This window comes from Lissotriton vulgaris, chromosome 3_1 (assembly GCF_964263255.1).
Source record: "Lissotriton vulgaris chromosome 3_1, aLisVul1.2, whole genome shotgun sequence".
Classification (NCBI taxonomy): domain Eukaryota; kingdom Metazoa; phylum Chordata; class Amphibia; order Caudata; family Salamandridae; genus Lissotriton; species Lissotriton vulgaris.
In genome coordinates this window covers 1,827,046,398-1,827,070,876 of record NC_141689.1, presented here as the reverse complement: position 1 = coordinate 1,827,070,876, position 24,479 = coordinate 1,827,046,398, and the positions used below count along the sequence as shown (strand labels likewise).

General features: G+C 44.3%; 1 protein-coding gene across 3 annotated transcripts in view; it reads right to left on the bottom strand.

The window, feature by feature from the left end:
• ARHGAP10 (Rho GTPase activating protein 10) overlaps positions 1 to 24,479 on the bottom strand; it is a 1,108,509-nt gene that overhangs the window by 511,107 nt on the left and 572,923 nt on the right. For all 3 annotated transcript variants that reach the window (XM_086962271.1, XM_086962272.1, XM_086962274.1), the window contains exon 13: positions 14,764 to 14,829. In XM_086962271.1, coding sequence (XP_086818397.1) covers positions 14,764 to 14,829 — 66 coding nt within the window. The remainder of the gene's footprint in view (positions 1 to 14,763; positions 14,830 to 24,479) is intronic.

Genomic DNA, 24,479 nt, shown 5'->3' with positions numbered 1-24,479 from the left:
TGACGTCATCAGCAGTGCATTGCACGCGCAAGTTATAGTGAGTCCAACTAACTATAACGTGGGAATTTCATTGGTTTTAAGTCAGTAAAATTTCCAGCTAACTATAACTGGTGTGAAACCTATGGTTTTTTTCAGTGAATTTATTAGGTTTTTTAAATGCAAATTCCTAACTATAACTGGTGTGAAACCTATGGTTTTTTCAGTGAATATATATATATATAACTTTACCCTCCCTAAACCCTAAAAATACGCTTGCAACCCACAGACCCATACCCACCCTACACCCTAAAAATACTCTTGACACCAAAAACACATACCCACCCTAAACACTAAAAATACCATTGCCATCCAAAACCCTATATCCACACTAAACGCAAAAAATACCCTTGCAACCCAAAACCCATAACCACCCAAAAACCCATACCCACCCTAACCCCTAAAAATACCCTTGCCACCCAAAAATCCATATCCACCTTTAAACCCTAAAAATACCCTTGTCACAGGAACACCCTTACCCACCCTAAATTACCCTTGCCACCCAAAAACCCATACCCACCCTAAACATACCCTTGCCACCCAAAAAACCATACACACCCTAAATTACCCTTGCCACCCAAAAACCCACACCCACCTTAACCCTAAAAATAACCTTGCAACCCAAAAACCCAAAACCACCCTAAACCTTAAAAGCGCCCTTGCCGTAATATAAATACTTACATTTTTGTGGTAAAGGCATATTAGTTGTAAAGATACGTAAAGATATGTATGGTAAAGGCATGCATGGGTGGTAAAGATGCATGCGTTGTACAGCCTGCATTGTAAAGGCATGGGTGGTTCCTACCGCATAGTAAATGCTGTTTCCCATTCCACCCATCACCTTGTTTTTGATGCCCTAAGTGAGACGGGCATGAACAGACATGGGTCTTGTGCTATTTGGGTCACTGGAACCAAGCTATACCGGGATAATAAGCCAGAATAAGGGTGAAAACAGTCCTGGGTTGCTTGTGTTTTGGTTCAGGGAGAGCCTGGCCTGGCAGTTTGGGCTGGACTGCTTCCATTAGAGCAGAGTCAAGAGTGATTTGCATATTGCTGGGCCCAAACTGAGGTGGCATGTTGGGCAAAAACACTATGGATTGGGACGCTGCCCAGAGCCACCGCCGATGGGTCAGATTAATTCAAACATTCCATCCATCACCTTGTTTTTGATACCACTTTTCAAGAACGGTTAAACAGTGTGAGCATTCTTGATAAGTGTCATCAAAAACATCAGTTGGTGCAAATTTGTAACAAAAATGCACACTGAATCACCTAACAATGTAAACCAGTAAAACATGTAATTCATTGTTGCCTGTGAGGACTATGTTAAGGCTGAGACTTGCAGCAGCCACAGCCTGCAGCTGAAGTCCATACAAAGGCTTCATAAGATGTCAGCAAGTAAGGACCTCTACCTTGGGGTAGGGGGGAAACAGTGGGAAGGGGAGAAGGGATTCCAGAAGCAAGAACTGTTTGCTGTGATGCATAGCTGCCAAGGTTTGAGATTGCAATGTGTGACATTTTCATAATGTCACTAATTATGAGTGACATTTCAACTACTATGAGTGACACTTTCTAGCGAGAAAAATCAAGCAATTTAGACAAGTAAAACATATAATTATAAGAAATTACACCCAAGTGAGCAAAGAGAAACTCCAAGAAGATTTTTAAACTGCTGCGAACTACCAGAAATTGAAGGACACTAACCTGAGACAGATGGTTTGAGTGCAAAATAGGCAGCGTGGTGTTTTTCTTATGTGTGGCATGGTATTAGTGGACTTATGAATGACATTTAACTACCAAATGTGTGACACTTATAGTAACACTTTCTCACAAGCAAAACCACGTAATGAGGTGCATGGAAAGAGAAATATCAAACGTTTTACACAAGAAGTTCTAATAAGATCTTGCAACTGGACCAAACCCCATAAACTGGAAGGTTATACTTGCTTTATAATGCACTTTAAATGTCTACAGTTTTTTGTGGCAGGCTATCTTATACTATATGCAATACAATTTTAAAACAATTTGCATACTCATGGGCTTACAGTAGCAGACTGGCTCCTCGTAGCACTATGAGATAGAAGTAACTAGCACTATTGAGCAAAAAAGGACAAACGTGTTCCTCTGTGGTTACAGCTGCACTGAGTTGGAAATTGCCAGATGATGTTCAATAGGGAAACCCTCTGTTGGTTACTAAATAGAGGCTTCCTGTAGACCAGCTGCTGTTGGGAATAATACAAAGTAAACTCTGAGAGGGAGGAAAGCCTAGGAGTCCTAGGACCCTCGAGTAAAATGTAGTGTTCAGTTTTTGACATATAGAACAAGTCCTGTGATGCTAAGCCTCCGGCATGGCCACCATCTGACCCCACCACGAGCATCAAGGACTGCAGAAGGCCAGTCTATCTGTTCTCCGACCCATCAAGTTACAGGTGAGTGCCCTTTCCACTTTTTCTCCACTGGTCTTGCAGTTTGCGTCTGCCTTTTCATTCGCCTAACTTGGATACTTAGAGAACTAAAGCTTCCGGGTTCTCTCTTTTTTTTTTAAAGGCGCATGGGTTCCGTTTACGCTTCTACTCAAAGAGTCGCCATGACACGTCCCCTGACAGCACACATTCAGATTACATCAGGTGTTTGCACACTGCCAACATTTTCTAGAAGAGGAAAATATGAGCTTAAAAAAAATAACCGGGAGAATAGATTTCCCCATTGACTACTTTTGAAGCAGAGGAAAGGTCAGGCAGGAGACACCCAGATTTTTAGCTTCCTAAATTGAGTTTACCGCTTGGATCGGGTCTAAACGCATCTGTGTGCTGACTTGTTCTGCACGTTGGGGTGCAGAGGAAAAAACAGACTCTATAACCTTTCGTGTTAAACGCGCACTAATGTATAATTAAAACTTACATTTCTAGAAACATTTTTTTATCCCATGTGAAAAGTATGTCTCCTCCCATCTCACCTGTTGCCTGAGTCTCCCTTCTAAACCTGAAAAGTAAAGTACATCAGAAGTGGGAGGACGCCTCATTTTTTGGTAATAAGGAAAGTATCCCGCCATCAAAAGAAAAACATTTCACAGAACTAAAACATGCGCGCCGTTTCCGGCTGCGTTTGTGATATATAAATGATAAAAAGGAAACCGAGAGGGGTTACGGTCTGGATGAGGTGAGTAGTTGCGTTCCCGAGCACATTTACAAGAGTCGTAGTTATCAACAAGAATGCGTGCTACTGCTGCCACCTAGCGTCACATCCTGGAGCTTTCGATGTAACATCAGGATGAGTATAACAACGGTCAGCGAACAACCCATCCCCCAAAGGAGCACATGCTCCATTACCCGTAAGAACTCACTTTCAACACACCCACCCTGACACAGGCCTTCATCTGTGGTGTGTGAGTGACCACACGGAATGGATCCTTTCCATCCCCTTTCGCTTAGAAAGAGTAACTCCGCCTTCCGGCAGAAGGTAATGATCATCTTAATAACTGGACAGAGGTCAATATTCGCGGACCGCCATTCTACTACACGCAGGCACTCAGCTTTAAAAGCCAATCTCAGCTTCACTTATTTTTCCCTCTATTCTTGTTAAAGCTAAAATGATCCTCTAAAGTGGAAAATGCACTTTTCATCATGTGAGATGTTCAAATGTGCATGCGTTTATTATTTGAGCGTGGCAGTGGATTTTATATGGTCAGAGGTCGCCACTCGGGCGTAACGGCGGGCTATGGTACTGATTGATTGTTTGAATAAGAGCAGAAAGTGCATTTTTTCATTTAGAGGAACCCTCAAACAGGAAAAACGATATTTCGCCTGAAGCGGGGAGGATCCTTGGCCCACTCCTGTGTGAGGGTGCATAATTAGATGCCGCCTGGAGAAAAGTTTTAAAGTATGTGGAGACAGTAAGCACCTTCTTTTCACTCGTGTTATAAGTGACAAATACCAAGCCTGAGGCCCCATATCGGCAAACGATGGCGAGTGACAGACAGTGCTCCCCATTAACAGGCCTGGGTTAATTTGATCATTTTAAAACAACCCATAAGAGCAGCTCACTGCCAGCTGGAGGTATCTCACCCCGGGTATGCAACCTCAGGATACATGGGTGGGTGGGTGCCACAGCTCATAATAGCTCTTATACACCAAAATACAAGAGTATAAACGAAGACAAAGGGACATGAACAAGGAACCTTACACTCTGTGACTTGAAATCCAGCATTTAAATAAAAAAAGTAGGCATCACCCACGGTTCTGATCTGACTGCATAGATACAATTATGACTGTAATTTGTTTCCACCTCTGGTCTGAGAGCACTTCTAAATTGATCAAATATTTTCAAAGAATGTTAGCATATTTTCTTTCTTCCCATTTGATTTCAAATGTCATGATGTGAGTGGGGCTTAATCAACGCCTCTATATAGGAACGGTTGATTGCAAATGCCATAAGCCTGTTTTAACATATCAATGGTCTTTTCACATTTTCTTTTGATGTTGCAAATATACAACATGTTGGGATTGGAATGTCTCCTGCATGGTGTACAATTGTATTCCCCTGTCCCGAGGGCCCAACTGAGTGCATCTGGCATTCTGGGTTTTGATGTTGGCCCTCGCCTCAAGCTAATCTAGTGTGTGCACAGAGTCCTATGCCTGTCCCTGGACAGGAGTGAGACCCTTGACCTGTCCTGTGACTTGAAGGGACACACCGAGCATCCTCTCACTGCACTGTGAACTTCTGTCCTTGCCATGGGTTTAATAAATAGAGTAGTGTTGGCAGCGCAGCATGTTTTGTGAATCCTTAGTTATGACTATGAGCAGACGTTTTTACCCTGTGTCACTTGTGTGCAGACTTTTTTCCCACCTTTGAAATGCTGCTTCTGTGTGTTGACTCAGATCCTGGTGCTAAATTCCAAAGTATATGTTGTGCATGTATGTAGCCTACAAGGTGCATTATGTAAAACCTAACAATGAAAAGGAGCATACAATGATACACAATCAATATCTTCAAATCCATAAAATCCCAAACGTATTTAGCAAGGAGTCTTGAAATTTATTTTTCCAATTCTTTATTTGCAGTCATATGCGATATACGTACATCAGCCCAGCCAACACGTTTCATCCGACAAGAACTTCCTCAGGGCTGCAAAAGCAATCCTGATCATGGAGGATATTACTTTGAACCTTTGGGGATATTCCTTAATGGTTTGACACTCCATTGTCAGAACCATATACTTTGTTGATAAAACATTTCATTTGGGAAACATCTGATAGATGGGACAATTCTTATACTGCATGATCATAGTCGATCAAACATTATAAGAGGACATTTGATTGAGGATACTCTTAGGTAACTTTTGATGGTGAGATAATCCTGATAGCATATGATCTTTTCTGTTTATTGATTGGATATGAAGGCAATTATCCTCTAATCACATGAATAATTTGAACGCTATGGGGAATCCCTAGGTATATTAACTGTGGAACAGAAGAAGAACTCTTCAGCTATTTTCAAAAGATATAGCCAAGTGAGTCCTATTCCTGCTAGGCTCGATTTAGTTTTTGACATCAGGGAATATTAGATGACGACAAATTCGACAGTCCTCTTAGTGCTGTATGTGATATGTACTAGTTCACACAAATTTAGTAATCGTTAGATAATTATTCTTGATGTCAAATAATGCCCTAGAGTCAGAACTACCCACCATCCAATTGGCTACAGGCTTCTCTTCAACATAATCTCGCGGTCTGTGGATGAATTGAGAGAACTAAGAGTGGCAAGAGGTTTAAGAATGTGGTGATATATTGTTATTGGTGCTTTATTTGATTGACTACAAACCATTTATGTTTGATGGTAGCACTGCCGATGGCATTGAATAAATATGGCTGCATTTTCATTAATTGTGGACATTAGGATATTGCTGTAAGATTATATATAGGCAGGGGGTCACACATGAGAGGTGATATTTGACAACAAGTTTTTGGAGTAGTAGATTGAATAGCTTTTGTCATGTCTATTTGGTCGTTGAGTTTAAGGTTTTCTAAATCTTTTTTGTATACTGGAAAACAAAAAAATACATATGAAATTGTTTTTGCAGCCCTGAGGAAGTCCTTGATGGATGAAACGCGTTGGCTGGCCTGTTGTACGCATATTGCATATAACTGCAAATAAAGAATAATTGGAAAAAGAAATTTCAAGACTCCTTGTTGAATACTTTTGGGATTTAAACAATGATTCGTTTTCACATATTGTATATAATTGTATGCTCATTTTCATTGTTTGGTTCTAGAATTGTTTTTTTAAAACTTTTATTGTGATTTCTAAGCAGTGAAGGTCACAAAAAGTTGAGCAGTATAAAGCCATAAACAAATTGAGAACTATTACACCGGTGCAGCCTACATTTGCCTACACTGCTGACAGTATAACTATAATTGCATTATGTATAAGAGCGAACCAGAGTAATAGAGGCCTATAGGATTCATTTTGGATTCTCCTGGCATGTTCTGTGCACAAGATAGAAGTGCAGTTGTTTTCACAGAATGCAGAATTGCATTGCTGACATTCCTGAAGCTGGAGGGAGGAGACTAGACACTGGAGTGGAGAGAGAGGAGTCAAGGCTCCTTTAGTGATAATCCAATGAGGCCTTTTGTTGACAGGGACAGCTGATTTGCCTTCTTGTAGCACTGACATTTGGTAAATGGCTGGGCTGATGGGTTAGACTGCAGTCTTTGTTGCTTGAGGTGGAAGGCACACACTTCGGTGAGGCCAGTATTTTGTCTTTCCCCTGGCCACTCTTCAGTGCGATTGATGACAGCATGTGCATGGTGGCTGATAACAACCAGGTGTAGAAAGCTCACGCGTCTTTGTGCCTCTGTTGGCAGCAGTCCAGACTGGTGTCTACGCTACTGTGAGGAGCATCACTCTACACAAAAGCTGTATCTGGAAGGGACACTAGAAAGGAGAACCACCCCCAAACTGGTTCTGAATGCATAGATCATGGATCCACATCTGCTATCTACTTTGACCACATCAACCCCATGACTAATGTGTTCTTCCAATTCTAAGTTATCTTTGAAAAATGACAGGAGAGCTCCGAGGAGTACTCAGAGGATGGCTTTGTAACCAGAGCTGATGCCTGCGGGACAGCCAGCTTCCCAGAGATGAGGGTACATCACCTGAGACTTTCATTGCAAGAAGATGCTGTTCATCAGACCAGTTGTACTGAAAATATGTATACCCCTACACCATAAATTAATCTTCTGTTAAGGTAACAGAGACCACATTATTACTCTGTGTCTCATTCGTCTTTGACGATTACTTATTATTTCATATACTTTTACCTCCTTACCCACTCACACCTGTAACATTATTCTATAGTAGGCAACAATACTTTATATATATATATATATATATATATAAGGCATGCATATATCCCAAACACACAAATGTGATGATTATGCATGCTACTTTTACTTAAGAACCCAGCATGAATCAATTGTACAGTGTGACACAATACAAACTAGGCACAATATTAACGCATTTACATGAACTTCACGTAGAGATACATGATATACATTCAATGCAACAGTACTAAAACATAACTTGTTTTATTTACATATACAAGTGCCCAACATATATGTTCACATATAATAGACTTTGTAAAATGGTGTCTGACAGTGACCATCGAATGATAAGTTCAAAAGGCTAGTGACTTCTTGTTTCCCTCAGCGTTAAGGTCCTAAAGTACCAGGTGGTCAGAGTTACATCATTTGGGGCCAGACGTATCAAAGGGTTTTGCCCATTCTGTGTCTATGGAAAAATGTGTTCATACATAAGGGTCTTGGTCTTTAGAGGTGTCAATACTCCCCAGTACCTTCCGGTGTCTTGTCGTTGGGAATAGATCTCTCCTGACCACATTTCTATATAAGCCAATGAGTTTTGACCTTCACGTGGGCCTGAGAACATTTTAATGAAGGTCTTCCTCGAGGCAGGTTTTGTAGATTTGTGGGACACATGCATGACATTCCAAGAGGCTCCACCACAAGAATTTGTTGGTGTGGGAAAGGATCCTCTCTCTGCTGAATAAATCCTGTGGAGCTTTATGCTTGATTTCACCCGACTCATGTAATTGAATCACTGCATGACTGGTACGGGAGAACCAAGGGGGTCTGAAGGCGAATCCTTGTACTGGGTGTCGGGAGCCCCTGGCGCTGTAGAGCAGCACTTTCAAGCTCTCGTCTCCCATCCTAAATCCTGGCTGGGATACTCCGGCGGTCCTCTGTGCTCGAAAGCAGTCTCACTTCTTCTTGCAAGGTACATCGCCTGAGTCTTTCATTGCAAGAATATGCTATTCATTTGACCTGAAGCACTTGAAGGCAGCCCCCCGCTTAGAGGGAGAATGAGCCTACCAGCCCTGCAGGAGGAGTGGCTATCTAGGAGGAGCTATTTGCATTGAGATCTAGGTAGAGGTGGGCTCTGCCAGAGGCAGGCGGATGGAGGAGATCACTCTGCAAGGCCCAGATGTTGACAGCAACAGACTTCACTATTTGCAGTTCGAGATAATCCAGACGTTGCCTCGGACTGGTTGGAGAGACTCCCTCCCCGCCTCTCCTCCCCTCCCCCCACCCTCGAGGGACAGAATGGAGATGGTGGGGAGGGCTCGCGAGAGCAGGAATGAAGCACGCCACACTTGTTTGGGACGTTGGGAACAGTCAAGTGGTGTGCTACGCGCATGTGTTTCCTTCCGCCTTGATCCTTGAGAGAGTGAGCTACATTAGGCGCAGGACGTGATATCCTGGGGGTGGGGAGTGGGGATACGGGGTCCTGATATTCTCCTCAGTTCTACCTTTAGATTGTTGGTTAGTTAGAGCATGGGGCGACAGGCACACTGCGAGTTTGGGTTAGGTGGAGGCCGTGAGCAGGGGTGCAGGGTGGGGGGAGGGGGGTTGGGAAAAGTTGTTTGATAGTGGTTCTTTTCTTTTTCTCTTTTCTCCTGCATCAGGAGGCAGAGCTATGATTTATTTGCATGTTTCCTTTTTTTCATTTCTACATTAGGTGACAATGTCGCAGCTGGACGTTATTTGTGTTGGTCTAATGTCGCATGTTAGTCAGGGATCGGGGATAAAGGTGCTGAGCTGGAGTGTGAATGGCCTAGGTGACATGATTAAGAGAGGTGAATGGTAAATCAGCTTGTTAGAAGGCACTCCCCAGATGTCGTATTATTGCAGGAGACGCATCTTGTTGGCAACCGTTGCATGGCCCTCCATAACGGGGGGTATAAATTGGTGGCACATGCCGGGATTACAACAGGGTCTAGAGGAGTCGGCATATTGATGAAAAACTCATTTCCCTTGGCAATCCAGGCCACATGGTCGGATTAGAGGGGCAGATATGTCGGTGTCTCAGGGCAATTGTGGGGGAGGACGGTTACCTTTTTGTCTGTATCTGTGCCGCCTGGCCTTCAGTCCGACACTTTCAGGGATCTGAGTGCCATCTTTCTTACTCTGCTCCTGGGCCTCTTGGTGTTGGGGGGGGTGATTTTAACGTGGTGCTTGATGGGGAGATTGACAGATACCCAGCGCGGACACTTAAGCCACCGCAGAGGTGGCTCTCTGACTTCCTTGAAACGTTAGGGCTGGTAGATAGTTGGCGGGTACGTAACCCAACACGGACGCACTTCACTCACATATCCGCTGCGCATAATAGCATGTCCAGATTAGATTACATATTGATACTGGTGGTCATGGCAGCTACAGTTAAAGAGGCATGGTACCTTGGTAGGGGTATTTCTGACCATTCTCCACTGTGGTTGCAGGTTGAGTGCGCAGGTTGAGTGCTGACAGCCAGCGGTAGGCAGGGTAGCCCCTATTAGTGCGTGGCATTTAAAGGACCCTGCCACCAATAATGAGGTGGTTCGGGTTTCGGAACGTTATTTTTAGGAAAGTGTGGGCACTGTTGCTTCAGCGCAGTCTTTGTGGGAAGCATATAAAGTAGGAGTGAGGTTTTGTCTTTGGTGGCGGGGAGGAAGAGGAAACGCCAGGCGGAGGCCGATGTGATAAGGTTGGATGAAAGGGTGGCTAGATCTGCCACTCCGGAGGACCTCCACCTTTTGAAGTTAAGACAAGATGAATATAAATGCCTTGCCAGGGAGAGAGCAATTGTCCAGAATAATGCCATACAGAGTTGAATATATGAACATGGAGACAAGGCTGGTGAATTGATTGCGTGGATTGAGCGTGAGGAATGGGCATCGAGGCTGGTGCCTGAGTTAGAGGGAATAGAATCTGGCACAATTACAGACCCGCAGGTGGTGGCTGATACATTTTCTGATTATTACAAAGGGGTCTATACCACGGTCGGTGGGTTTACGGAGGCAGAGAAAATAGTGAAATGATCAAGGATATCTGCATGCCGGGATTATCTGTAGATGATAGGAGATATCTGAACTCCCCTTTCACCGACGATGAAGTTGCACAGGCAATTAGAGGGATAAACTCTGGGAAGGCGACTGGTCCCAATGGGATACCAATAGAATTGTGGAAATGCCCATAAACTCGCCCCGTATATCCGGGATATGTTGCTGGAGAGTAAAGAGAAGGGTCAGCTTCCATACGACCAGCAGGTGGCAAATATTGCGGTTATCCATAAGGCAGGCAAGCCTAAGACACTATGCTCTTCGTACAGGCCCATTTCACTTCCTGATGCCGAGCCTAAAGTCCTGGCGAAATGACTCGCTATCAGGTTGGTCAAGGTAGTCACAACTTTGATACACCCCGACCAGTCTGGCTTCATGCCGAGCCGGAACACGGCTCTATACTTGCGGAGGCTACACAGGATTCTGGGTGGTTCCTCGAAGATACAGGAGCCGGCGGTCCTAGTGTCCTTGAATGCCACCATGGCATTCAATAGGGTTGAGTGGACTCATTTGTTTGCGGTGTTGGCGAAATTAGGTTTTGGAGCAGAGTTTATTGGATGGTACGATTATTGTATGCTAATCCCTTAGCTAGGGTAGTCGTAAACAATTGTAGATCGGTCGATTTTTCTCTTGGGAGAGGCACGAGACAGGGATGCCCTCTGTCTCCGCTTCTCTTCGCTCTTGCATTGGAGCCTCTGTCGGCGTGGGTTAGATGGGATCGGTCGATACGTGGCTTCAGGATGGACGCTGGAGTGGGAGGATAACATTTCACTGTATGCTGATGATATCCTGCTTTATCTAACCAACCCCAGGGCCTCTTTGATCAGTTTTCTAGACGTGCTAGCCATATTTCAGTAGGTACTCCGGATTTGCTATAAATTGGTCGAAATCAGTGCTTTTTGTCCTAGAAGGCAAGCCACCGGTAATTCCGCAGTCATGCCCCATACAGATTGAGCCAGTAGGATTTAAATATCTAGGCATCTACATAACACTTGACCCGAAGCTAAGATATGCCAACAACTTAGGTCCCCCCTTGAGCCAGTTTAAAAAGGACGTGGAGCTCTGGAAAGCTCTTCCACTATCATTGCTTGGGAGGGCGGTGCTGTTTAAAATGATGGCCCTACCCCGATTTTTATATGTACTTCAGAATACAATGGACCCGGTACCGGTATCCTATTTTAAAGAAATTGAGACACTTCAGAGGCAGCTTCTCTGGGACGGTAGACCCCGAATAGCATTTGTTAAACTAACTCTCCCATGGTATGATGGGGGAATCGGACTCTCGGATTTAAGGAAATATTATTGGGCTTCGCAACTAGCAGCGGTGAATCATGTTGTTTACTGTCCCCCAGGGGACCTGGGCTATGCCATGGACCGTGGGCAGGCACCTGGTGGGGATTTCATCAGGGCTTTATATGCCAGGTCTGGGCGGTTCTCGCTCTCGGGCCCAACTGCGCATGCAGTGCGTGTGTGGCACGCTGCTAATAGATATTTGGGCTGGGAGGGAAGATTAACTTTGGCCACCCCCCTGTTAAATTCTGAGAGACTTGGGAGCTTGTGGAATTCTAAAGGATTTGACAAGTGGGATCTCATAGGGATCACCCAGATCAAGGATGTGTGGGGAGGAGATAAAATACATACATTTGACTTTCTTAAGCAGCAGTACAGTTTGCATGATAATGAGCACTACTGATATAGTCAGGTTAGACATGCCCTCCTCGGTCATATACCTAGGGACACCACGCTTCCAGAGGCCTCTCCTCTTGAGGATCGAGTGCTGGATGGGCACCTTCCCGAGAAGACTATCTCCTTAATATATAAGAAGCTTGTTAATAATATGGAGGACCCGCTGGGACGTATTAGAACACAGTGGAGTGCAGATGGTTTAGAGTTGGATGACGAAGACTGGGTGGAGGCAGTTTCCTCCCCGAAGGTCGTGGCGATTCAGATGAGGCTTAGACTGGTGCAGCTAAAGATCTTACACAAATCGTATATTACCGGGCCTCGACTGGTGTGTATGGGGTGAATGGTGAGTGGAGAGTGCAAAAGGGGATGTGGAGAACCTGGCACTTTTATACATATTTTGTGGCACTGTGTGGAAATACAGGAATTATGGACAAGGGTTCATGACGAGATGAAAGAAGTATTGGGGGAGGAAATATGACTAGAAGTTCGGAGATACAATATTGAATGTGTGGGAACCCACGGATTTGAATGTGTTTCGGAGGCAAAGGGTGACACTGGCGTGCATGGTGGCGAAACGAAATATAGCTCAGCTGTGGGAAGCAAGCCAGCCGCCCCGAGTTTCCAAGTGGGCGGAGGATTTGGACTGGTGTATGTTTAGGGAGAAATCGGTATACGTGGCCAGGGGTTGCCTGGAGAAATCGGGGAATATCTGGGGGGCATGGAACAGTCATCGTGGTAAAATGAGTGCGCCTCCGGCGTGGCGAGCAGAATCAGAAGCGCAGGAATCCCCGTGATCCTATTAAGTATATACTGTTTCATGTAATTCTGTACAAGCGGTATTTGGACCTTTACAATGAGAAGATTGTTATTTCACCTGATGTTTCTTTTCTCTTTTGTTAATAAAAAAATAAATAGATGGGAATAATTCATTTCCGTACAAGCTAGCTTGAAGGAACTTACGAAATGTTTTCTTGATATGTAGTCTATCAATTTATTTGGTTCTTAAACATCAACTGGTCATGTTCATGGAATACAATCTCTCATGCACAAACTCTACCACATATTCCCATGTAGTTCTGCTAAGTGCCACAATGTTCATAGTAGTAAAGTAGCGTAAACTAGAAGATATCAGGGGTATCCACTTTATAACTGAGATATTAATCTGAAGCCATGGCTGGCTACTGTCACATCTGGCCTACTATCAAGCTGGGATAGAATAATAATGCCAAATACGCCAACACTGTACCCAGTTCACCATTATTCCAGAATAGCTACCATAATGCAAAAGATACCCACAATTAGGTCAAGAGTTGGCACTATTATGCCTGGGATGATCATCGGGTATGTCAGGGATAACAACGTGGAACATAACTGGTGCTCATGTTAAGCACTTCAATACCTTCGGGTCGAGTTTGTGCTATATGGAAAACTGTAAAAAAAACAAAAAACGATAAAGGCCCATTATGATCCAAGGATGGCCATCAATGACACAGATAGCTACTATTATAACAAGGTTTCCCACAAGATGTAAGGATGACCACCATTATACAATGGATAACCGCCACTATGGGTGGTATAGTCACATAAGTGTTCTCGACAGGACAAGGCTAACAAGTTTTGAGTGGGCCAACAAAATATAAGGGATGGCAACAATAATGTCAAAGCAGCCTACACTATGTCAATGGTGATCACCTTTTAGTAAGGCCACACATATAGCAGGGATAACTACCATTATGAATAGGATTGCCACCATTGTGCTAAAGATGCTCACCAAAATGCAAGGATGCCACTAGAAGCCATCCTATGATAGGGCCACCACTAAGCAAGAAATAGCCACTACAAGGACTCTGAAGACCACCTATTTGCTATGGATCATCCCTAGTTGCCAAGTATACATCCTCCCCCACCATCCACAGGCAGCCACCCATCCACATTTGTGCGCATACAAACACACACAGTTACTAGCATCTATACATACACACAGTTACTAGCATCTACAGACACACATCACACACACACACACCCACATACACACAGCCCCGCACACACCAGAACAAGTCTCTTCTATCACCTTTATGACTCGTATCTTCATCTGTGTTCTTACTCTTTCCAACTTATGACAAGACCCTTATGTGGATAACAGAAACACAAGACCCCAAAACATTACAGGTAAATAAGATATGTCAAAGGCACTGAATGCAAGCTTCAATCAAAATGTAAGCTCTTGCAACTATATTTAAATTATTGTCGCTACTCTTCAATATTCAGGTCTATCCCTGCATGACTTACTACCAACATTTACTACTTTCTAAGTTTAAATTCTTGTCGCTACTCTTCAATATTCATGCCTCTCTCTCCCTGTATGACATACTACCAACATTTACCACTTTTCTGAGTTTATCATTTGGATATTTTACTAAGTTTTACCTCCATTGATGTACATAACCTATTTTTTTCATTTTCATGTCTAAAGATTATTAAAATTTAAGTCAATGGTCTGTTGTCATTTAGTACATAACTTCGTCTGTCATTAACGAAAAACAAATACAAGTAATCGCTGCTTTCACCTGAACCAAGCAAAAATGATGCAATGAGCGCTTTCGCTGAACATTCAATTACTTAAAAAGTATTTGGATTGCACATACCTCGTGTTTCAACTGCTTCAATACATTTTCTTACAACCGTGAATCCTATTTTGTCCAGTTGTGCACCTGGAAGGGAAAAAATGTCTCATCAGTTATCGGCTGAATGGATTAACATTTTGCCCTAGTCTGATTTTCCTCTTTCTGTCTCTAACAATCAAGCACAGCACTGTAAGATGGAGTCGATTTTTCACTAGATAGCCAAAGGCACCTTGGTTACTTCTCTTTTTATTGACTATTAAAATACGTGTGTGAATGGAATGCACCCAAGAAAAAAATAATTGGTAAAGAATCATATTGGTCCACCAACCCTGGCACTGAAAAGCACTTTTTTTAAAAGTGTATGTGCACAAGTGATCAGGGAAATGTTATTACAGTAAAACAGAGCCAGTGGCTAAGTGGCTGACCTATTACCTAAAGCCGTATGCTGTGGTGGGAAGAAGGAAAGTTGGATAGAAATGTACAGAGAAAGTAGGAAATCTTTTGTTCGTCACAATTTTTCCTGTTCATTAAAGAGCTGCTGTTGTTAATTCAAGAAATTAGATTATATGGTATGGCACTAGGGACCAACAAAAAAGGAAGTGATATGGCTTTCAAACTGACGTAATGAACATCTACTGTCAAAAAGGAGAACCAATTGTTCAAATTGCTAGACAAGAGTGAATGGTCTAGGCAAGCTGGTGCAATGGTTATTTTTTTTTTATTTTTTTTTAATTTATCGCCACCACATTTCATAAAATAAAAGTAGAAAAAATAAATCCTGTCTTCAACTTAACGTGCGGGGCATGCTCTTGCAATAAATGTTTTAAATAAAAAAAGAATTGAACTCTGACATAAAATTTAAATAGAGTATTACTTGTGCTTCATAGCAGACAGATATACTTAAAACAGGCTTTTAATGACTGTAACCTTGAGACAAACACACAAAGATGCCTTAAAAATAAAATGTTATAAAGAATGGAAAGAAAAACTAATTGGCAAAGTATAATCTTGGTCCACCAACCCTAGCAATGAAGTGCACTTCTTTCTGAGTGGATGTACACAAGTAATCAGGTTTAAATATTGTTACGGTGAAACAGAGTCATGGCTGACCTGTTGTCTAATGAAGTATGCTGTGGTGCGAAGAGGCAAAGCTTGAATGACATTTGAGCATACCAGTAGATAAAGAGAGCTGGCCCAAAGCACCTGTAGGTATGTAATCTTATTTATGAATGTTTTTGATTACAAAAGACCAGTGAAACAGCTAGATGAGTAAAGTAATGTGCAAAACACATCTGCTTACTGCATATTCGAAACGAAAAGAGTGATGTATCTAACATGCACACTCCTATATAATAGTAAGCTGATCAAAAGCTTATGCAATTTTCAAATATTCGGAGGGTGGAGTCCTTGTGAAACAGAGTGCGTGCGTTGTACTTCTCAGGCAGAGATCACTAGGATGGATAGCTGCTGAAAACCACTTTAGGAGTGTCAGAATTCACCTCCTGTTCCAGTGCGGTCTAATACTTAAACCCATTGCTTTTTTATGGATCCCTCACATGCGGTCCAATAAAATGATGAGAGACAATAAGTCTGCCAGCCCAGTAATGGATAAAATACAGCACGGCTTTTATGGGGCTAGAAGAGTTATTCATACTCCCCATCAACCCAAAAAAGATAAGGCTCTATATTATTCACTGTGACCTGGTAAAGACCTGCTGGTTAATTTGATGACTTCTCAGTCGACAACAGGCAGGTCTAGGTAGAACATTGATAGAGTTGACTTTTTGCTGTGGGTAATGGGGTTGAGGACAAAATTAGCTGTGTAGTCTGAATCTTGTTGATGACTAACTGAAACATGGTAGAGGTGAAATAAAACACTTGGATACCCCCAACCTGTTTAGAAACAAGGGAGTCTGGAGCCCTGACCTTAAAGGATGGGTAGCAGTGCACTTGTGGGTGTTTTGGTAGGAAACAATGCCAACTTATGGGAGTTCCAGGGTGTTCAAAAGAGGTAGAGATGATCTCTTTACCCCAACCACCGACTATGTCTTGGTGAAGTGAGTGAACATGTGGCAATACTTTACCCTAACCTCCGACTATGTCTTGGTGGAGTGAGTGAACATGTGGCAATACTTTACCTTAACCACCGACTATGTCTTGGTGGAGTGAGTGAACATGTGGCAATACTTTACCCTAACCACCGACTATGTCTTGGTGGAGTGAGTGAACATGTGGCAATACTTTACCCTAACCACCGACTATGTCTTGGTGAAGTGAGTGAACATGTGGCAATACTTGAGATGATCAGGACTTTGGATTGCCAGGGTAGGACCAATAGAAGGCCTACTTCATGAAGATGCCCTTTATCTGTGATTCTTTCTCCTCACCCAAATAAAATGTGAAATGCAGCAGCGAGTCAATCATGCCCAGACTGGCATGGGCACCAACAGCGATTAGGAGATCATCTTCAGGTGCAGTGTTCTGTGGAACAATCAAGTATAGTTGATGTGCCTGTTCTGGAAGAGGAGCAGTTTACCCTGAAAGACAATTATTCTAGAGAAGTGAAGGCCTCATCTTTTCGAAAATATAGGGCATTCCACAGCATGGGGCTATGGGTTGCCAGTGAGCCCCTTCTGTGTTTCAGGCAACCACAGGTCTGAACACAGATTTCTAGTTGCCAAACACAGTGTTAATAACATAGACCATTGCCCCATTAGGCTTTGCTTGAGGTCCTTGAATCCACCTGGCATCAATGAAGTGACTTAACGGCTCATTTTCATGTTCATGTTCCATGTGAGGCACGGGGAATTGCGCCACAGTCTAAAGGACTGGTTTTTGTTTACATTTGTTTGATGACATATTTTGACAAAACAAAGGAGGGGAAAAAAAGAACTTGCAAATAAAAATTTTGAAATTACAATAAGTAGTGAAAGTGCATTAGAGCGCACTTTTCCTCAATAACTCATTCTGCTAGCAATTACGTTTTTTGTACATGTGATTACTTTAGTTCTTAAAAGCAGATCTTATTTAAAGGAACTTTAAGTCTTTGTATAGTTCTTCAGATGACTTTCGGCCAAGGCCACATGCTTTTCATAATTTTGAGCTTCGTTGAAATACCTCGAACAGCACCCAAAACAAGGAGATTTTGGGCACTAGTTGCTGCATACATTTTAGGATCAGTTTCTCAACCAAAGGAACTAGTGTCTAAATCTAATGTGCTTTCCCTCCTAACACTAGTGACTGTTACATATATCTTCCCCCAGAATTCCTGTAACTGAGGACAAAGTACAAACATATGAATCCGATCTGTATTCATTCACGAGTCACATCTTGGGCATAAGCCATGGATGATGATTCCCATTTTGCAACCCTGGCAGGGGTAACATAAAAATCAGATATTGTCCAGTACTACAATGCAATGCTCCTAATCAAATTACATAATTATTATTTTTGATCTCTCAAGAGCTTTAACTTACGTAATTAGGATTTCTAGGGGATCCTATCCAGTTGGGCTATTTTATTGCCCATCCTGACAGGTCCTCACATCACTCTTCCATAAAAGCCTTAAACAGAGCCGAGATAGTTGGAGGGTTCTGCTGGAAAAAAATTCATAACTGCAGAATCTTGGCAAATGTTTTCCTTTTCGGTGGCACAATAGGTAGATAAATAACCTAGTATTTGTAAGTATTTAAAAAAGAAGTATTGGGCAGCCCTATTTTTTTCTAAATAGTATCTTGCCCCTTTGAAAGAAATCTTGGGATTTCCAGGTCCGTTTGTTCTTCCAGGGTTGACAAAAATGTCTGGTTAAGTCAAGATGTCCCTATGGTATAGTTACAGCATGTACACAAGGAAGTTTAAAAAAATGTATTAATATCTCACCAAACATATCTTTTCAAAATATGAGGTTTCCGGTATTTAAAAAGAGTATAGCATTTGTCAAGAGAACAGAAGATACAGAAAAAAGTGGCAACAGAGCGGCTATTTTGCACCAAAAATATTAGGTTATTGCTCACAGAGGGAACACACAAAAACCCTCAGGTCTATGACAAATTTATTATGAAAGATTTTTGTATCACTCGATTGGTGTTATAATTATTCTCAAAATTCGGAATACTCGGTACTCCGTACTCTTCTTACCAAGGAGAAAGAAAAGGAAGACGCTCAGACAGCACACAAATTGTAATAGCGAGAGACTCATATACCTGATTATGTGCCCCTGCAGCCTGAGGTACATGGATATGACTACGCGAAAAGCCAAAGTGGGGTGGGGGGCAGTTTGTAGGCTTCATGCCAGCCATTTTGCATTTGGGCTTGTTTATTTGTAGCTCACAGCCACCATTTTAGGTTTGGTGACCCGGTGGCTGGGAGCTTTAGCTAGATTAGTTTTTGTGGTAGTTATTAGGTGTACTTTATAAGCGATTTCTTGATGGCAGCAGAAAACTATCGCGTGCTAGAAGCCCTCCGGCTCCTGAGCGAGGCTGGCCGGATTGATTTGGTGATTGGGGATGTGTCTGGGCCGGTGCGCCCGGCGCCACAGCCCTCAGCAGTCGTAGCAGCAGAGGTGGCTGCTTGTACATCGCCCAAACGTCCCCGGATATCTCAGTCGAGTGAGCGGGCCGCCCGCGTTGCAAGAAGACGGCCCCAGTGGTTAATTTTTAACCCGGGGAGGGGGCAGTGGCGGTGCGTCCATTGGGGGCGCTGGGGCATTGCCCCCCCGCCCGCACCCGCAGCTCCCTCGGCATACTGCTTTGAACTGAAGTAAACTCTCAGTTTACTTCAGTTCAAAGACGCCGACGGACAATGCCTGTCAGTCAGCATGATGCAGGACCGCCCACCCCCTTCAGAGTCTGAAGGGGGTGGGCGGTCCTATGTCATGTTGACTGACAGGCATAAGGCATTGTCTGGGGCAGGCAGCAGCACACAGGTGCGCATCAGTGGGGACGAAGGCACGTTTTTCAGCCTTGCCCACGCATGCGCACTTGTGCCTGCTCGCATGCCCATTAGAAGAGCGAAACCTCGCTCTCCTAATGGGCAGGCGGGCAGAAAGCAACCATGCCCTGTGTCAATCCTGGCTCTGCTCTGGCGCCAGGATTGGCTGAGGACGGAGGGCGGGATTTCCGCTTCAGCAGTTGTAGGCGCCAAGGTCCCAGAACCGAAGACCCAGCGCTGACCGGCGTTCAGGTAAGTTTTCTTTCTTTAATTTTTTTTGCGGCCGCCAATGCATTTAATTACGATGCTTTTCAAAGGTATGCTGCCTGTTGCTGTTAATAGTATTTTTTTCTCACACTTTGGAGTTTTGTTAAGCCCGGTGATTCCAGTTGTGCCTCGTGTGGGTGCATTCAATGCTTAGCAAATGATACGTGCTCTGTTTTAATGGTCTCTAAATCCCCAATTTGGGCCGGTCGATTCGAGAAAAAGGTTGGAGGTAGAGGCTGTGAATAATGTTGGAGGATATAAAGGAACAGTGGGAGGGAAATCATTTTGAATAACGTTCCTCTGCCAGCTATGGTCGCTGGCAAGCCAGTGTGAGTGATCAATTTGTCAGCAAGATTCTGGGTTTAAAAAAAGACAGATTGTCTATTTCCGATTCCTCTCTTCAGTTGGCGCTTTGTGTGATCTTCGGCAACTTAAGTAGTGACAGTCTCCATATGTAATGATGCATGGGAACAGGTCGGGTCCGTTTTTCAAGGATCCTAGAGGCATATTGTGTTGCCCGCCAGCAGCTAATTGCACACAGACTAGAGGCGCGGCGCGGACCCGTTTAGTAGTTGTTTAATCTTCCCTGCGGGCTTTCCCCGCCCACCCCCCCTCACCCCCGGGCCCCGAGTATTGGGAGCAGGATTCGTGACTGGCTGCATTATGATGGTCACTTCACACTTGACCCAGCGGAGGCGGCAGAAGTGACCCTCTTGTAGGTGTTCAGGGTAACACCAGTGGAGGTGACGTTTGTGAAGGGTCACCAACTTATCTCCCGAACACCACAGCAAAGGGTGGTCTAGCACGAGTGTGGTTCCCATCACTGGCTGAAGAGACAGAAACACACTCACGCTCCAGTCCCCTGCCTGGATAGGTGCCAGGCCCAGGCTAATAACACAAATAAAATAGGATGTATGAAAGTAATGTTCATCGAATCCGCTCTGAGTGAGTGACCTTGGTCTTATATTTTTTTGCTGCGCGTTTGCCTTTGACTTAGTGGCGTCTTTTCAAGAATGCAGGAGGATTCGTAAAGATTATGGTATTATTCACAGAAGAACAGCTTTGCCCGGGGGCACCTTTAATTGTAAAATGCTATCACCGGCTGTATATTTTTGTTTTGTCGAATGAAACAGCCCTGAGCTACCAAGATGTATCAAATATTTAAAGTGGTTGATCGTTCCAACATCGGTTATTTAGGTGGTTGTGTTTGCCTGCTCCAATCATTTCAATTCACTTTCGAGATAGTGAGATCCTGAGACGAATAATGGAAAGGTCACTATAAATGCCATACTCAGGCTTTTCTGCTCGCCGCAGTTGCACATTTGTATTGCTTTTCCTGGGGGAAAAGTGGAGTTTTATTTTGTGTGTTTGTTTTTTGTTGATTTTGAATTTTTCAAAAGGAATTCAACCTTACAATTGTTTTCTCCTCTAACTCCGTAGATCCGTATGAAGGCGTGGAATTAGAGAGAGAGTGAGAAATACATTGGGAGACAAAATAAGACAGAAGGACACAGCCAGAATGATAGAGAAAAATAGAGGCATGCAGAAACAGTGTGAGAGAGTGTTGAAGAGTAATGTAAAAGTGAGTGTGCCCGGAGAGGCCCCGGCGATTAGGGGAATGCTAGGCAGAGAGAAGTGAAAATGCAGCAAACTTTAAATGGATGCACTTGATCTGATATTTCTTCTCGCACCAGCGAGAAAGCAAAGTAAAAAAATGTCTTTCTGTGCTCAAATGCAGTGTCACAAGGTAAGCAAGTGCAGTCGGTGATGCTAACTATCATTCTAAGTTACTTACAGTAGTGGAAATTCCTCACTAAGTCTTGGGGGTTCCTCTAAAGTTTATACCTGATAGAATTCACTTTTCGAGGCTCTAATTACCCTATGATGACGTGTGAGTTAGCATCATATGACTAACTAATGCATTTACGTAAACGCACTTATGCTGAATTCATATTTTTACTTATTGCTTATATTCAAATGTATGCGTGACCATATTAGTTTCTTAGCTTAGCCTGTGTGCCACCATTTTGTGTAACTCTCTGTGCCTGCGGGTTCTGCTCGCTCATGCCCCTCCCGCAGGAATACAGAAATATACTAAGACAGCAGTTTTCGTTTCTCGGCTTACTGTGGCCGAAACTAACAAGTTCCGCTATCTACAATGTTCTCATGCCCAGAGGCGCCGAAGCCTAGCTCCATGGCCTTGAGCAGAGATAATAATGTATCCTTCGCAGGTGCAGATGCCTGCTGTATGAGAGCATTGTTCACTGGTCTGGGGCTCAGTAGTTTTCCACAAGGGGCGTACCCTATTTACTGTATTGCATTATAATGTATTGCTGTGATGCAGAGAGTCAGTCCTCTCGTTCGCACTCCTAGGAGTGAGGTCGGACAGGGCCCTCTCATATGAGTGTTATTTGGCCTAATAAAGACTTTTGTTTATACTTCTCCACTGTCCGGCTGACTTCCTATAAGGTAATTATAGGTGAGTGCTGTAAGTCACTCGGGTGGATTTGAGCCACGCTTATCAGATGGCGCCCGAACAGGGACCCCGCGATAAGGATCTTTCTCACCCGTAAGTGGGTAGCAGAAGACCGGGGACCCGCTGGTCGGCACGGTGGGTCCGGGATCCCATTTGATGCCGAGCTTGGTTCTCGCAGCGCTGCCCCACCCTGCTGATCGGGAGAGGTCCCGGTTCGGATCTTACGCCGGGGTCCAGAAGGCGGAACTTGAAGCTGACCGTGTTGGTCCTGGCAGCCGGAGGTGGAGAACGGTAGAGGTCGGTGCCGCCAACGGAAGGTGAGTGGTCCACCTGTGATTGCTGCAGGAACAGGAGTGTTCCGGGAGACTAGAGTGTCTCCGATGGTTTGAGGAGCTGGTGTGCTCCTGGGGCTAGTGTGCTCCGGGGAACTCAGAGTACGAGTTGGTGCTCTGACAGACTTGACGGGGTTGGGGACGTATTTCGAGGTAATTGTTTGTAGCGATCCGACCGGATGGTACTGTGGTGACGGCGTGGCTCATTGTGGGTAGACTCTGGTGCGCTTGCCCTGAACTCCTAGTGTGGTGATTCAGTGGAGGTGTGATCCGGGTTTCCCGCGGTAAAGTGCGCAGTGATCCGCAGTGCCGCATGGGTGGCGGATTCGTTCCCCTTCCTCAGAACAGTTAGTGTACTGTTCGGTCTGCGGTAGAGTCCAGGTTCCCCAGGACTTGGTCGACGGGCCTTGTCCCATTTGGTAACACGTGTTTGGAGATATTGTATATGTGTACGTGGTTCTCTGATGTACGTCTATATGTTTGTGTGTGAATGAACTCGAGTTGAGATTCAAGATAAAGTAAAGATGCCGTGTTTTAGCAAGTTGCGATGTTTTGGATGTTGTTGTCGACCCTCAGATACTAGACTGGCCGAGAGCCAACCTGCACCCCCTGAAGGGACACCGAGTTTTGATATGTATGTTAAACATGGACTGGTCCCGATTTTGTTTGGCACTTTGTGGCATCGATACACAGCTGATAATGTGGATTTACAATGGCCTTTGACGGGTTCTTTTGATGAAGCTAAGTTGGATTATTTGCAGGACAAACTGTTTGCTAGGCGTAGCCGTCAGAGTATGTTTGACTCTTTGCGAATATGGCAGAAAGAGGTCAGGAAACGTAAGATGCGAGAGGAGAAAGAGGAGTATAAAAAGTCCACCCAGACTATGGCGCAGAAAGCGAGGGAACAGGTGGGGAATGAGAATGCGTTACGCATGGAGCGCGCAGATAGACTTTGTAGGTTGAAGGAAAATAAAAGTTACGTAGTGAGAGAGGACGACCCAGATGAGATGGAGGACATTTTGAATGCCCGACCCCCTCCCCCTTATGCCCCGCAGTCATTGTACCCCTCCTTGCCACTTTCGGCCCCTAGTAGCGCCATTCCAGGTCCTTCAGCGAGTGCCCCCCAACAATCCCTGCCCTCGACACCCCTCGTTTCTCTACTTCAGCCCACTTCACCCGCCCCCTCGCCATTTTCTTTAGCACTCCCTACTGTCTCAGCTAGCACCACCCCCAGTCAGGAGATGCTAACACCGAGTCGCGGCGCAGGTAGCGGATTGCTTTCACAGGTGCGGAAGTTGCTTACACGTTCTACAGTTGGTTTAGATGAAAAAAGTATGGTAGCTAATCAGGCATGCCAATGGGCCAGGAATAATATCTATTCGTTCGAAGACATTTGGTCCACCATGAAAGATTTTGAGCCCTTGATGCAGCAGCACGCTTTGTGGCACATGGCTGGTGTATTGATACCGCTATGGGAGCAGGGATATGGAGGTGTGGCTCCGGCGGTTTTGCGGGATATACAGGCTGGAGCGTACAGAACGAACACGGGGGTGAAGGAAGTGATGAGTAGTTTGCGCGCGCTATTGCAATACAGGAACGAATTGCCCTCCGCTGGTACACCCCATTTCCCAGGTCTCCACCCAATGCGAGAGGTGCACCCTATTTTCCACCCTGAGGTCCCCGAGTTGTTAGACCCAGTCACGAAGGCTGTCACACGGAACAGAATTGATGCG